The 12,500-nt window shown below is 49.7% G+C and overlaps 1 protein-coding gene across 1 annotated transcript in view; it reads right to left on the reverse strand.

Annotated features, from left to right (window-relative positions):
- Positions 1 to 12,500, reverse strand: part of LOC106815125 (exostosin-3-like) — a 17,116-nt gene that overhangs the window by 2,562 nt on the left and 2,054 nt on the right. Inside the window, exons 2-8 of the mRNA XM_014819554.1 lie at positions 8,007 to 8,982; positions 7,445 to 7,537; positions 6,835 to 7,212; positions 5,759 to 6,170; positions 3,256 to 3,357; positions 1,764 to 1,918; positions 117 to 244 (exon numbers count right to left, since the gene is read on the reverse strand). Coding sequence (XP_014675040.1) covers positions 117 to 244; positions 1,764 to 1,918; positions 3,256 to 3,357; positions 5,759 to 6,170; positions 6,835 to 7,212; positions 7,445 to 7,537; positions 8,007 to 8,351 — 1,613 coding nt within the window. The 5' untranslated portion in view covers positions 8,352 to 8,982. The remainder of the gene's footprint in view (positions 1 to 116; positions 245 to 1,763; positions 1,919 to 3,255; positions 3,358 to 5,758; positions 6,171 to 6,834; positions 7,213 to 7,444; positions 7,538 to 8,006; positions 8,983 to 12,500) is intronic.

The following is a 12,500-nucleotide window of genomic DNA, read 5'->3' on the forward strand; positions in this document are numbered from 1 at the left end:
GAGAGAGAGAGAGAGAGAGAGTGTGTGTGAGAGAGAGAGAGAGAGACAGACAGACAGACAGACAGACAGACATAGAAACAAATCTGCCCCTAAAGCGGCAGATCTAAATCTCTCACCTGAACGCGAACATGATCTCGTCGTGTCTCAGATGAGTGTCATCGTCCATCGACAGTATGGCTTCCGTCTCGATGACGTCGTAAGGCAAGAAACGGTTGTTCAAACTGTTCCTGTTAGTTTTTATCACCTGCGAGTGAGAAGAGAATTGGCATCAACATCACATTTTGATTTTTAATCGACTTCGCCTCTTTCCGTCTTCGATATAGTGCCTTGGACCTGTCTAAAGACCAATATTTACGAGGTTACGAGGAGTCACATCTCCGGCACCTTTCTGGCACTTTGCCGACACCTTTCCTGCACCTTTACGACACCTTTCCTACATGTTTCCTCCTTATTATCTCACCTTGTTCCGCTGCCGACACTGAATATTCTTCCATTGACGAGCCTCGAGTTCGTACTACCTGGTCCTGTGTTTCTGCTCTCGTATCACTCATACCAGGCCACAAAATTGTTCGTAGACATAGCATTTCGCTTCTCACTGAGAGACGCCATCAATGTTTCTTCCCAAAGTACCCGGATGCACAGCTCACCACTCTTTCACAGCGCATGCGCCACACATAAACCGGACATTCCGTTGCCTCGTGTAACATTAACAATCTCCATGTTATTTTTTTTCCTCATAATGTACTGCTCAACATTTAACGTATATATACATATTTACATTTCTGGCACCTTTCCTGCACCTTCTAGACACCTTTCCAGCGCCATTCCAGCACCTCTCCAGGACAATTTTGCCACCATTCCGGCAGAATTCCGGGACCAACAACACGTCGTACTCACATGTATGGGCACGCCAATCTCTGGCCAGGGCCTTTCCGGTGCCTTTCCGGCATCTTACTAGCGTCTCCCCCCACACCTTTCCAGCATATTACCAGCACCTTTCCGGCACCTTTCCAGCATATTACCAGCACCTTTCCGGCACCTTTCCGGCACCTTTCCGGCAGAATTCTGGCATACAACTTGCGTAATCACATGTTTGGGCACACCGATCTCTAGCCATCGCCTTTCCGGCCCCTCTCCCATACCTTTCCGCTCGCCGGCAGAATTCCGGCTTCCATCTTGCGTACATCGATCTCTAGCCATCGCCTTTCCGGCCCCTCTCCCATACCTTTCCGCTCGCCGGCAGAATTCCGGCTTCCATCTTGCGTACTACTCACATGTATGGGCACACCTATCTCTAGACATCACCTTTCCGGCCCCTCTCCCATACCTTTCCGGAGCCTTTCCGGCACCTTTCCGGCAGAATTCTGCCGTACAACTTGCGTACTCACATGTATGGGCACGCCAATCTATGGCCATCCCGTTTCCGGTGCCTTCCCGGCCTCTTACTAGCGTCTCCCTCCACACCTTTCCAGCATATTACCAGCACCTTTCTGGCACCTTTCCGGCACCTTTCCGGCAGAATTCTGGCATACAACTTGCGTACTCACATGTATGGGCACACCGATCTCTAGCCATCACCTTTCCGGCCCCTCTCCCATACCTTTCCGCTCGCCGGCAGAATTCCGGCTTCCATCTTGCGTACTACTCACATGTATGGGCACGCCGATCTCCGGCCAGCACCTTTCCGGCCCCTCTCCCATACCTTTCCGGAGCCTTTCCGGCACCTTTCCAGCAGAATTCTGCCGTACAACTTGCGTACTCACATGTATGGGCACACCGATCTCCGGCCAGCGCAGGTCCTCTGGCGGGGGCTTCTCGCTGTTCCAGACGACGATCACCTTGTTGAGATGCGGGAGAGCGTAGAACTTCTGCAGCGAACTGATGAGCACCGCCTCTCTCTCGTATGTAAGCAGCACGACTAAACATGGGCGAGAGAAAACGAGGGGAAAAATGAGCAAAAATGGAAAAAAGGAGAAGAAACAGAAAAAATGAAGAAAAAACACGACTAAACGCGAAGAAAAACACTGAGAAAATAAGAAAAACAGAGATAATGAGAAAAAAATGGAAAAAGGGAGAAAAACTCCAGAGTTAGTACGGTTAGTGAAAAGAAATGGACGGAAAAAGTTACTGCAATGAACTGATGAGCAACGCCTCTCTCTTGTACCCCAGCAGCACGACTAAACGCGAAGGAAGGTAACGGGGGAAAAACCAGTGAGAAGGAAACAGATAAAGAAGAAAAAAACAGAAAAAAGGAGAAAAAACGAAAAAATTTGATAAAACACCAGAGGTCGTCGTCAGTGAAAACGTAGCGGTTTTACGATGACGACGACGAAAAAATTACTACCAAGACGGAAAAACTGCAAAGACGAGTACGGTTATTGTAAAAAACGGTCTAACCTCCATATAACAGCCACTCATGGGGGAACAGAAAACGTGGCCTTTACGGAAAGGTGGCCGTGCTATAGAGGTGATCCTTCTATTATTAATTAATTGTATTCAATTAACTGCATTACGAATAAAACGTTCTTAGCAGTAGACACGTGGTTTCGCATTGTTAATTTAAACGACTCTGATTATCGATCAAAGAACGATAAATTTTTGAAAGATTGATCAGAAAGATCGATTTCCCTCTTTCCAATTTCAGAATTTTCAGAATGCGTTTCATTTTGCACTGCCATTTCACATCTTACAAAACTACAGCAACATTCATCTCAAAAACAACAAACATTTCACGAACGAACAAAAAAGTCACTTTAAAAAATAAACTACACTATGACTACAATTTAGTGACTTGTGACAACTTAATGACTAATGACTTTATACACATAATCACACATATAATCACAGCATCCAACGAAAGTGTTTAACGTGATAAAATGTGTTAAAAATTACGTGTAATTAAATGACGTCTTAACGAGAGACTGTCTGCACATTTACCGCCGGAACATGTCGACGTTTTTTTCGCAAAATGTTCCTCGCCGGCGACCGCGAAGCCAAGAGAACATCGATCCGCTCACTGGAAACCGAAAACTGATTCCGACGCGCGTTAGGATATCGCGTGTCTCACTAATGGAACGAAGGCGGTCCCGAAAGTCGATCGCAAATATTTACTCTAAAGTACTAAGCATATGGCCCCACGTAACGAGCCACAACAACAACCACACAACACACGCCGATCGAGGTTACCCTAATGGGCTGACACAGCGGAAAAACAATAATTGAACGGGAGAAAAAACACATAGAACGACGCGTTACCGGTAAACTGCTCCCTAGGAACGTTGCCTCCCAGAGCTTCGCTGAACTCTTTCCCGGCGCCTCCCGCTCCATTCCCTATCGGCCGGAAGCCAAGTCCAGAACCTGAAGCAACGAGATGTAACAATAAATACGTCACCACATAACATCAGGAGTCTATCAATATTGATAGACTCCTGAACATGGGAGAGAGAAAGGGTGAAGAGAGGATGGAGGGAGGAGAGGGAGGAGGGAGGAGGTTTATAGAGTGGTGGGGAAGGGAGGAGGAGAGCAGAGGAGATGGAGGAGAGTGATGAGGACAGGGGGTGGAAGAGATGAGGAGAGAGAGAGAGAGATGATAGAGAGGGATGAATGAGAAGATGTGAGGAGAAGAGGAGAGAAGAAAGAGAGAGAGAGGAGAGGAGGGGTTGTGAGAGAAGGATACGAAAGATGAGGAGAGAGAAGGGAGAGAGAAGATGACGGAGCACGAGACGAAACCGAATGGAAATCCGCGTTCTGAATAGTATATATAGTATTTATGCTTCAGGCATGCTGAATCAATTGATTACAGCACGGCTGTGAGTAATCAATAATCAATCAACATTAACCAAATAATCAATCACACATCATTTTCACCAAATTCTGCGTTGTCGTCGCCGAGAGAAACGTTTAAACAAAACGTTTTACTATCGCATCGTTTTCACGGAATATTTTCACCCAGACAAAATACGGTTAAAAAACTCTGCAAAGAGTCGCGTCGATAAGCCCGGCACAAACATGTGTCTATCCAACACTTGCACGATCGCTATTCGTTTCACTTCAGTCGGTCGCATCCGCAATGTTTACAATGCGCGCCGCAAAAAAAGTTCGGCAAGCCTTTTAGCCGGTATGTGCCCGCCCGCGTCCTATACCGGGGGGTGGGGGGGGAGGGAGTGGAGCGATGCGGACGTTGGCAGAAGAAACGCGAGTAGATATGTCTGTCATGAGACGAAAATATCATGACTTTTGCACGCCACTTCACTTCAAAGTTATGACAGTTTAGACATGGGCGATGAGATTAACTTGACATAGACATTAGACAGGGATGTCATACGTTGACATAGACGTTAGACAGGATGTCATAAACTTGAACATAGACCATTAGACAGGATGTCATAACAATCTGTGTTTCTGGCAAACGGCCACCAGGGGTTTTGCCTGCCTATATTATATATATTATATATTATATATATATACAAAGAGCCGCAGAAGCGTCTGGGCTTCATCTGAGGTCTGCCGTGTGCCTACGATTATATAAACGTAAAAATTTACAGTCGTGCGGTAGTACCACAGGTGTTAGCGCCGCAGATATGCATGACACGCCAGTTGCGTTACATCATCATTTGTTAGGACACGGGCCCACTATCGCAGATAGAGAGGGTAGCGGGAGGTGGTGGAGGGGTGGGAGGGTTGGGATAGGTGGGCGGGGGGAAGGGTGGGGATGAGGGGAAGGGGGAGGGTGGTGTGGGAGGGCGGCTCATTAATAGCAAAAGCACTTTCACTCCTTTCTTGAAAGTCAACCAAATCCATTTGTCTTAAAACCCTCCTCTTGAGGTCAAAAGGTTATCCGACACTTACTCTTCGCATGGGTCTCAGCAGAAGGGACATTTCATGTTCCTTTCAATAAAGCCATAAAAATGCTGGTAGCGTCACCGCTGAAAAAACAAAAAAAGTTTTCTTCAATCGCTCCGTCAGACCATGTCCCAGAAAATGTCTGAAAATCTGCCCTGTGCCCATTTGACCTCTGTGGACCTGCTGTACCTCCAATTTCGGCACGTGATGGCTTTTCCTACCATGATGCTAACACCGACTATCACGAGCCTAGGTGCGCAGGCCGTTTATGATTTGTGCCGCAATTCTGATTTCCTCCTATACCTTAAGTTAACGTTACCGTGAATGTTCCCCTTCTTTTACACCTCTTGCACCTTTGACCTTTGACCCCTAGCTTCGACATCCCAACTCCGTTTGACGATCCCCCCCAACGCACCCGCAATATCGTGACCGTACGTCGAGCGGTTAAGATTGTGCCCAACCCCCCAACTGTTGGACGGACGGACGGTTCTGGCTGGTGGACGTTACGGTTACGGACGACCGGTGATTTGTGACGGACGCGACGATCTGCGATTCGTACAAAGCTGCATCTGACTATGTCAGATAGCTTAAAAATATATGTCAATTCATATGCAGTGCTATGCGTGGCGGTGTGTGCGTTTGCTTTGTGTTGTAGCGTCATCACGAGAAGCTAGTAACGCGAACATGCCTACTATCGCACCTAAGAACTATATAAACTGCTATATATATATATATTATGTCCACAATCATGAGTGTGTGTGTGCGTGTCCATGAGAGCACCTAGGAACTATATAAACTGATATATATATATATATATATATATCATATTATATAATATATATATTATGGCCACAATCATGTGGAGAGTGTGTGTGCATGGTTCCATAGAAGGAGCACCTAAGAACATAACACGCACCTAGGTTCCGGAACTTGGCCTCTGTCGGCAGCGCGGGGTCGAACGGCGTGTGCGGGTAGAGGTGGAATGGGTCGCTCCACGCGTCGTCGTTCCACACGTCGGCGTGCGCCGACCACGTGTAGTTTGCGGCGGTAACTCCGGCCGACGCGTGTCCGCGGCTCACGCTCCCCGACGTCTCGTCAAACCTCCGGCTCCCCCCCCAACGACCTCCGCCGTCTGCGGCCTGTAGGTGGCGCTTGAACCGCGCTCCGGCGACGCCTGCCGTCGGCCGCGGGAGGCGGCGCGGTGACGAGGAGCCGGGATCGCACGCCCGCTGAGTTCGCGTTCCGGATCGCCGCCTCCGGTCGTCGCCAGGTGCGGCTCCCAGACGCGCGCTTCGCCGCCGGCGGCGCATCGCGAGCCGAGGTCGCGTCTGCGACGACGCGCTTCACGACGCAAGTGCGTATCCTGTGACGCTGTGCGTCGCGGGAAGCAGCTCAGCCGTCCGGCCTCGCCGCCACGCGATCAAGTCTTCGAACGGGTTGAGTTCGATCGCGTCTCCGCCGAAGGGACGACGGGCACGGCCGCCCGCACGCAGCGCCTTCCTGCACTGGCGGGCGGCAGGTGTAGCGCGTGGCGGCAGTTCCGCGGGCGGCCGGCCAGGACGAGAGGCGAAATAAATTCCGGAGTGCGCGCGCGGCGTTGGCCGGTCGCAGCCACAGCCGACCACTCGCCGCCGCGCACCCCGCACGCCGGCGCCCCCCCGCGGCGGGCACCGAGAACATCGAGGAGATGCGTCGTCGGGCGCGGCCACCTGCATTTTCTTTCAGCGTCTCGACGAGTCACGATTCGGAGCGCGTACTTCCTCTTCCGCTTCCTTCGTGCTCCGCCTCCTCCTCCTCCTCCTCCTTCACGACGAAGAGGCAAGACTGCTTTGAGGCGGACACAGCACCGCTCCCTGCTCCAACTGTTTCAACTTCCTCCCCGCCGCACCGCCCTTTCTCTCGCGGCCGCGTGCCTCGGACCGATACTTCCCCCTGGAAGGACAACAGGTAAGTCGCCGGGCGGCAACCTGTGGAGGCCAACCCCTCCCACACCTGTCCGTGCGACGCGCCCCACATCACCGGCAACACGATGTCGAACCCGCGACTGGAAAAACTGCCCTCGAGGAACGCTCGCCGACGCCACCATCGCTCGACCCGCTGTCGACCCCCGCGGAACGCGTCCGGCCTCTTCGACGCCGACTCGTCCCCGTTGAGACGCAGCAAGAGATGTTCGTCCGCTTTCGCCGTGCCAAGTTGCGGGAGGCGGTGCGAGCTCGACGGACCGGTTGCCGCGGGACGACGACTACATGGCACCGCGGCGGCGTCCCGCGTCGTCTGCGAGTCCGTCTGCGAACGCGCGCGCCGCCGCGCCGCGCACCGCCGCCTCACTCTCCCCCGCGGCGCCGCCCGACCTCCTCCGGGTGTCACACGCTACACGGAGAAGCCGCGCGATATACGGGCAGCGCGAAACGTCGAAGCACGTCACGTGAGCCAAGTGTTCCGGCAGCTGGCGGGCTGCCAGCGCGAGGGGCGGCCACCGCGCGCGTTCCGGGTCGGAGAGCGGCGGCGAGGATGCGCAGAGGCGCGCGATCATCTCCGGGGAGAGGTGCCTCGGCGGGGGCGTGTGCTCGGTTCGCGCACGCGGCCGGGCTTCCGTCTATGGAGAGCTGGAGGCGCTGCGAGGTCGCGGCCTCCTGCCTTCACCAACGCTCAGCTTGAGTTCGTCGACTCTCGTCTGCTGCTTTGATATATCGACCTGCATTAATAAATAATAATTAAGTGTAGGTTGTAGAGGGAGTGAGGAAAATTACGAATAATTAATTTAGATAAATTAATTTGCTTAATATTAATAAAATTTCGAACTGCTCGACTCTCCATGGCGCCTGCGGGAGTTCGTTGACGCGGGCCCCCAGCCCCGCGCGGCCTCCCTCCCTCCTCGCGACACATGCGCGGCGCCACCTACCTGCAGGGCCTGGCGGTGGCTCTCCAGCTCGCTCAGTTCGTTGCCCTCCCCCCCCCCTCGCGCTCTAATCTCGTTAAACAACGTTAAACCGCCGCCCCTCCCACCCTCCCTCCCTCCTTTTTTGGTAACATTTGGGTAAAAGGTTATTGTTAACGTAATACTTACACTACAGTATATTAAATATAACAAATATTAAGCGTAGGGATATATTGTGGGCAGCCGAACAAGATTACTGACGACCCACGCGAGCGGCGCCACCTACCTGCAGGGACTGGCGGCGACTCTCCAGCTCGCGCAGCTCGTTGCCGACGCTCGACTTGATGCGCAGCAGCTCGTCGACGCGCATGCGAAGGTCGGATGCGGTCGCCCCCGACGACGCGTCGTCCCACGCGTCCAGCTTCACCCGCGCTCTCCTCACAAACTCGTCGCCGCCTCCTCCGTCTCCGTCGGCGTCCTCGACGCGCGACATGTAGTGGTGCGCGACGAGGGGAGCGAGGATGAGGACGAGGAGGAGGGGAGGCAGCACGCACTTGAGGCGGACGCGGGACGGGCGGCAGCGGCGAGGGGTCGAGGCGGGGTCGACGTCGCGGCATCGAGACGCGGCCATCGTGTCGTGCGAAGGTTCGATCACGCGCGCCTCATCGTCGCGGCGACGACGGCGGCCGAGCCGGAAGTGTTCGATCGCGCGCTCATGATCAGTGTTATGTCAGTCGGCGTGAGTGGTGTCGGGTTCGGGAGAAACTCGACGGGGTGTTTGTGCGCACTACAGACTTTGTACGCTCGACAGCTACTCCGCATGGCGACGACGACGACCAATCACGCAACGCGAGCGAATCCTGACGGTCGATCACAATCACGACGTGGCGGCGCAGTCGCGTGTCGACCTGTTTCGTCGACCGGCTTGTCGTTGAGGAATCAATGAGGGATCAATGAGGAATCAATAAGGGATCAATACTGGATCAATGAGGGATCACTACAGGATCAATGAGGGATCAATGAGGGATCAATACTGGATCAATGAGAGATCAATACTGGATCAATGAGGAATCACTACAGGATCAATACGGGATCAATGAGGGATCAATGAGAGGTTGATCAGCACAACTCAGGCGAATCCTCACTCACGACAGGGATCACGGCGCGTCGCGGCGGTCGATCTGTCTCGTCGTTGATCCGCACGTCATCTGCTACGAGCGATCGCTCGTCATTCCGCCGCCGCCGGTCGTAACCTCAGCCGGCTGAAAATAAACAACGAGATCAAGCTCTGACACACACTCCTCCTCTCCTCCTCCTCCTCCTCTTCCTGCTGCCACTTTCAGCGTCTGCCCCTCGCGCATGTGAGAACTTAATTGCTCTCTTAAAAAGTCTGATGCGTGCGCAGCCTCTTCCTTCTCCCCCCCCACCCACCTCGTCCTCCTCCCCCACCTCCTCTTCCTTCTCCTCTTCCCCCTCCACCCACTTCGTCCTCATCCACCACCTCCTCTTCCCGCTCCACATCCACCCAGTCCTGCCCTCCAGCCGAACCATCCTTCCTCCTCCTCCTCCACCAACCTCCCGCCTTCTGCCCTCCCACTACCTCCTCCTCTCCTCTTCTCCACCACCACCACCACCTTCGTCCACTCCTACAGCGTCCTCCTCCACCACCTCCTACTCCTCATTCTCTTCCAGCGCAGGTACAGCCGCAAGCCACAATCCGCACACAATCCTCCTCCTGCCCCTTGTCCTCCTCGCCTCCGCCTCTCCCCCTCCTACTCCATCCATTGGCCCTGTGGTGTCTCCTCTGCCACCCCCTGCTTCTCATCAGCTGCCCCCCCTGCGCAACAGCAGGGGACTTGAATTGCGTTCTAGAAACGATATGCCGCGTGCAGTTGTGCAAATGTTTTTTCGAGGGCGTCCGCGAAACGGGATAAGCGTCCGGGAAAATCACCACCGCGCCGAGCCGAGCTCTTCGAAGAGGGAAAAGCATCTAAAATAAAGAGAGAGAGAGAGAGAGAGAGAGATCATGCGAACGCTCGAGGTCTTAACAGCTGTGGGTGTGGCGGGCGTTAATCGCACACATTAAAATTATCTTATACTGCTGAGAGAGTTGTAGAGGTTGTAGACGTATGCGTCGAAATAATACAATCGCTATCTAGGGTAGCAACAACAGCACTGACGCTATTCGATGATCAATTCAATAAAATTCGCCAGCTTTTTTGCCAATTTCAAAGCCAATATATATATATACCAATATATTAAATATATATATAATATATAAATACATAACTGGCACTTTAATCCAGCCTTATTATGCTACGACGGTTATGGTCTGGCCGAATTATACAATCGCAAATTGTACTTAGGTAATCTGTCAGTAGGCCATCTGAGCAGACTATCTGTGATGTTTTCGTGTTACGTCTGATGAACTGATGATTTCAGGGACAGTCAGTCTGTGTTTAATGCTCGTCAGTAGGCAATGACAGCCAAAATGTTATCTGATTAAACCATGGATCATTCCAGAAATCCTAACTTCGCAAAAGCGAGCATATTTCGTCAGATAAAAGATACTATAAAAAACACACAAACAGGGTCTTGCTGCGTTGAGTAAATAAGAAAACGACATAGGTTATAATATATATATATAGACTAGTTGATGAAGAGTAACGAAAAGAAAGATGAGCGTTTTGCGCACAGAGAGGCAAGCCAAAATAATATATTCCTAAGAAATTAGTTTAGCACTATACTTGTATGAATTAATATTATAATAATTTAATATATAGAGAAATTAATATACCTAGAAATCTACGGAAATCGGAAATATATGCTACAAATGAAACCTTAATATGGCCTTTTTGTCTGGAAAAAAAGGGTGGCAAATTATGTCGCAAGCGACTTTGAATCGGACGCATCTTATTCCATGCCGAATCAGTAAAAAATATTAGAGAACGTGATGCGACTGTGTATAACAAAGTGTTCTGAACAGATACGCGTTGTCGACAAGCTGAGCCGATGGATAGCTATCGAAGAATAAAAATATTCGTTCGTCAAAGCGTCGCTTTTTACTGCACGACAAGACTTCAACGACAAAATACCGATGAAAAAAGTTTGCACTTAAAATTACTCGACGTCCAAATTTTCTCAGGGAAATGTGGCCTGAAGAAGAACACGATGTTATGAAGCAGTTTTTGTTGAGTAACTGAGCACGGATGGACATGTGTTTTCGTCAAACTTTCCACGAGACAAACTTTGTAATTTATACGCTCGTGAGTTTCCGCAAATAGATAAAACAAGGCAGCAGCGCGATAATGTAATCACGATTATATGGCATATGTGCACAATTAGACATATTGTGTATATAATCAATCTATCCTCAGCTTCGCTCTCTCTCTCGTGATGTGACTATACTAGTATATATCAACTATATAATACTATATATATAATATATATATCATTATATATATCTGTAAGGCTGTATCTGTCAACACAACCGATTGAATAGAATTTAATAGAATTAAATTCTATTTGAATGTCTGGTTTACTAACAATCATCCAATCATGTTAAATTTAATTTAAATCGATTCCGCATGGCCCCAAACCATTTAGAGCATTTAAAAGCAGTCAAGAAATGTTACTTAGCATTGGATACATGCTCACAAAATCTGTATTTCGATTGACTTGGCCCTCAGACTGTTTATAAAAGGTACACAGATTTACAGGCCAGGGTGGTAAATCAACCTATCCATCTAAACAAGTTAACCATAACACCCTCGGATGTTGTTGCTCCGTTGGTCGTTCAAACTAAACCGACTTCCATGTGTTTGCCATTACAAATTATTCACGCATGTGCCAAATTGTACGACTTTGCAGAACTTCTTAGCTAAGGATAGGTTTTTATAATGTTCTATGAGAACAACGGTGATTGGCTTAGAACTACTTGCCAATCATGCCAGACAAATAAGTTAATTAGAGGTTGGCAATTTATTTTCTTTGATAATGGGTCCCTGGATTTAACGCAGTTCCATTACGCAATTATTGTTTGTGTGTGAAGAAAGTCTATAAAACAATAACAGATTTTCAGATAGCATAGAATATATGATGAAAATTATTTAAAGGTTTATGCTTTAAATTAACCCACAGTGACAACTCTAATCATAACACTAACCATAATCCTAATCCTAACCATAGCGCTATCCTTTTTTAAAATTTTTAGTCAACATTAAAGCAATAAATTTCTCGCAATTAGCAAGCAATTAGCTTTTAACAAAGGAGAGTGTATGTATTTGGGCAGACCATACGATCACGATCTCACAGATACAAAGATCCTGTGCGTTTGTTTGTGTGGATTTCTGATCTCGATTACTAATCAATGATTCTGCTGATCAGGTGGATTTGGAGAAGATCCAAGATGGCGGCATGTGATTCGGCCAATATAATCAATCGATGTTAGATACAAACCAGTTTATTACTGGTCACAATGACAGTTGACCCGTTGGATGCACGGGTTTGGACAGATCAGGGTCAAGTGATCCACATCACCGGCACCGCTGTCATATTCAAGCCTCTAGAATATTGCGCAATACAAATTCCAGGTATGCTTTCTACTCTGCCAACAAGGATAATGTGATAAATTTGTAGCACACTACGCAGAGTACAACTATTTAGGCTAATAGATGGCGTGCATGCCAGTAATCCACTCTTATCCCGTGGGCTACATGACAAAAGTCAAGAGTCTGTCGAAGATTGTAAGTGCCTGTGATGGGTGGGTAACTTGTGGAAT

Source organism: Priapulus caudatus, unplaced genomic scaffold, assembly GCF_000485595.1.
Source record: "Priapulus caudatus unplaced genomic scaffold, Priapulus_caudatus-5.0.1 Scaffold1047, whole genome shotgun sequence".
NCBI classification, from domain to species: Eukaryota; Metazoa; Priapulida; class Priapulimorpha; order Priapulimorphida; family Priapulidae; genus Priapulus; species Priapulus caudatus.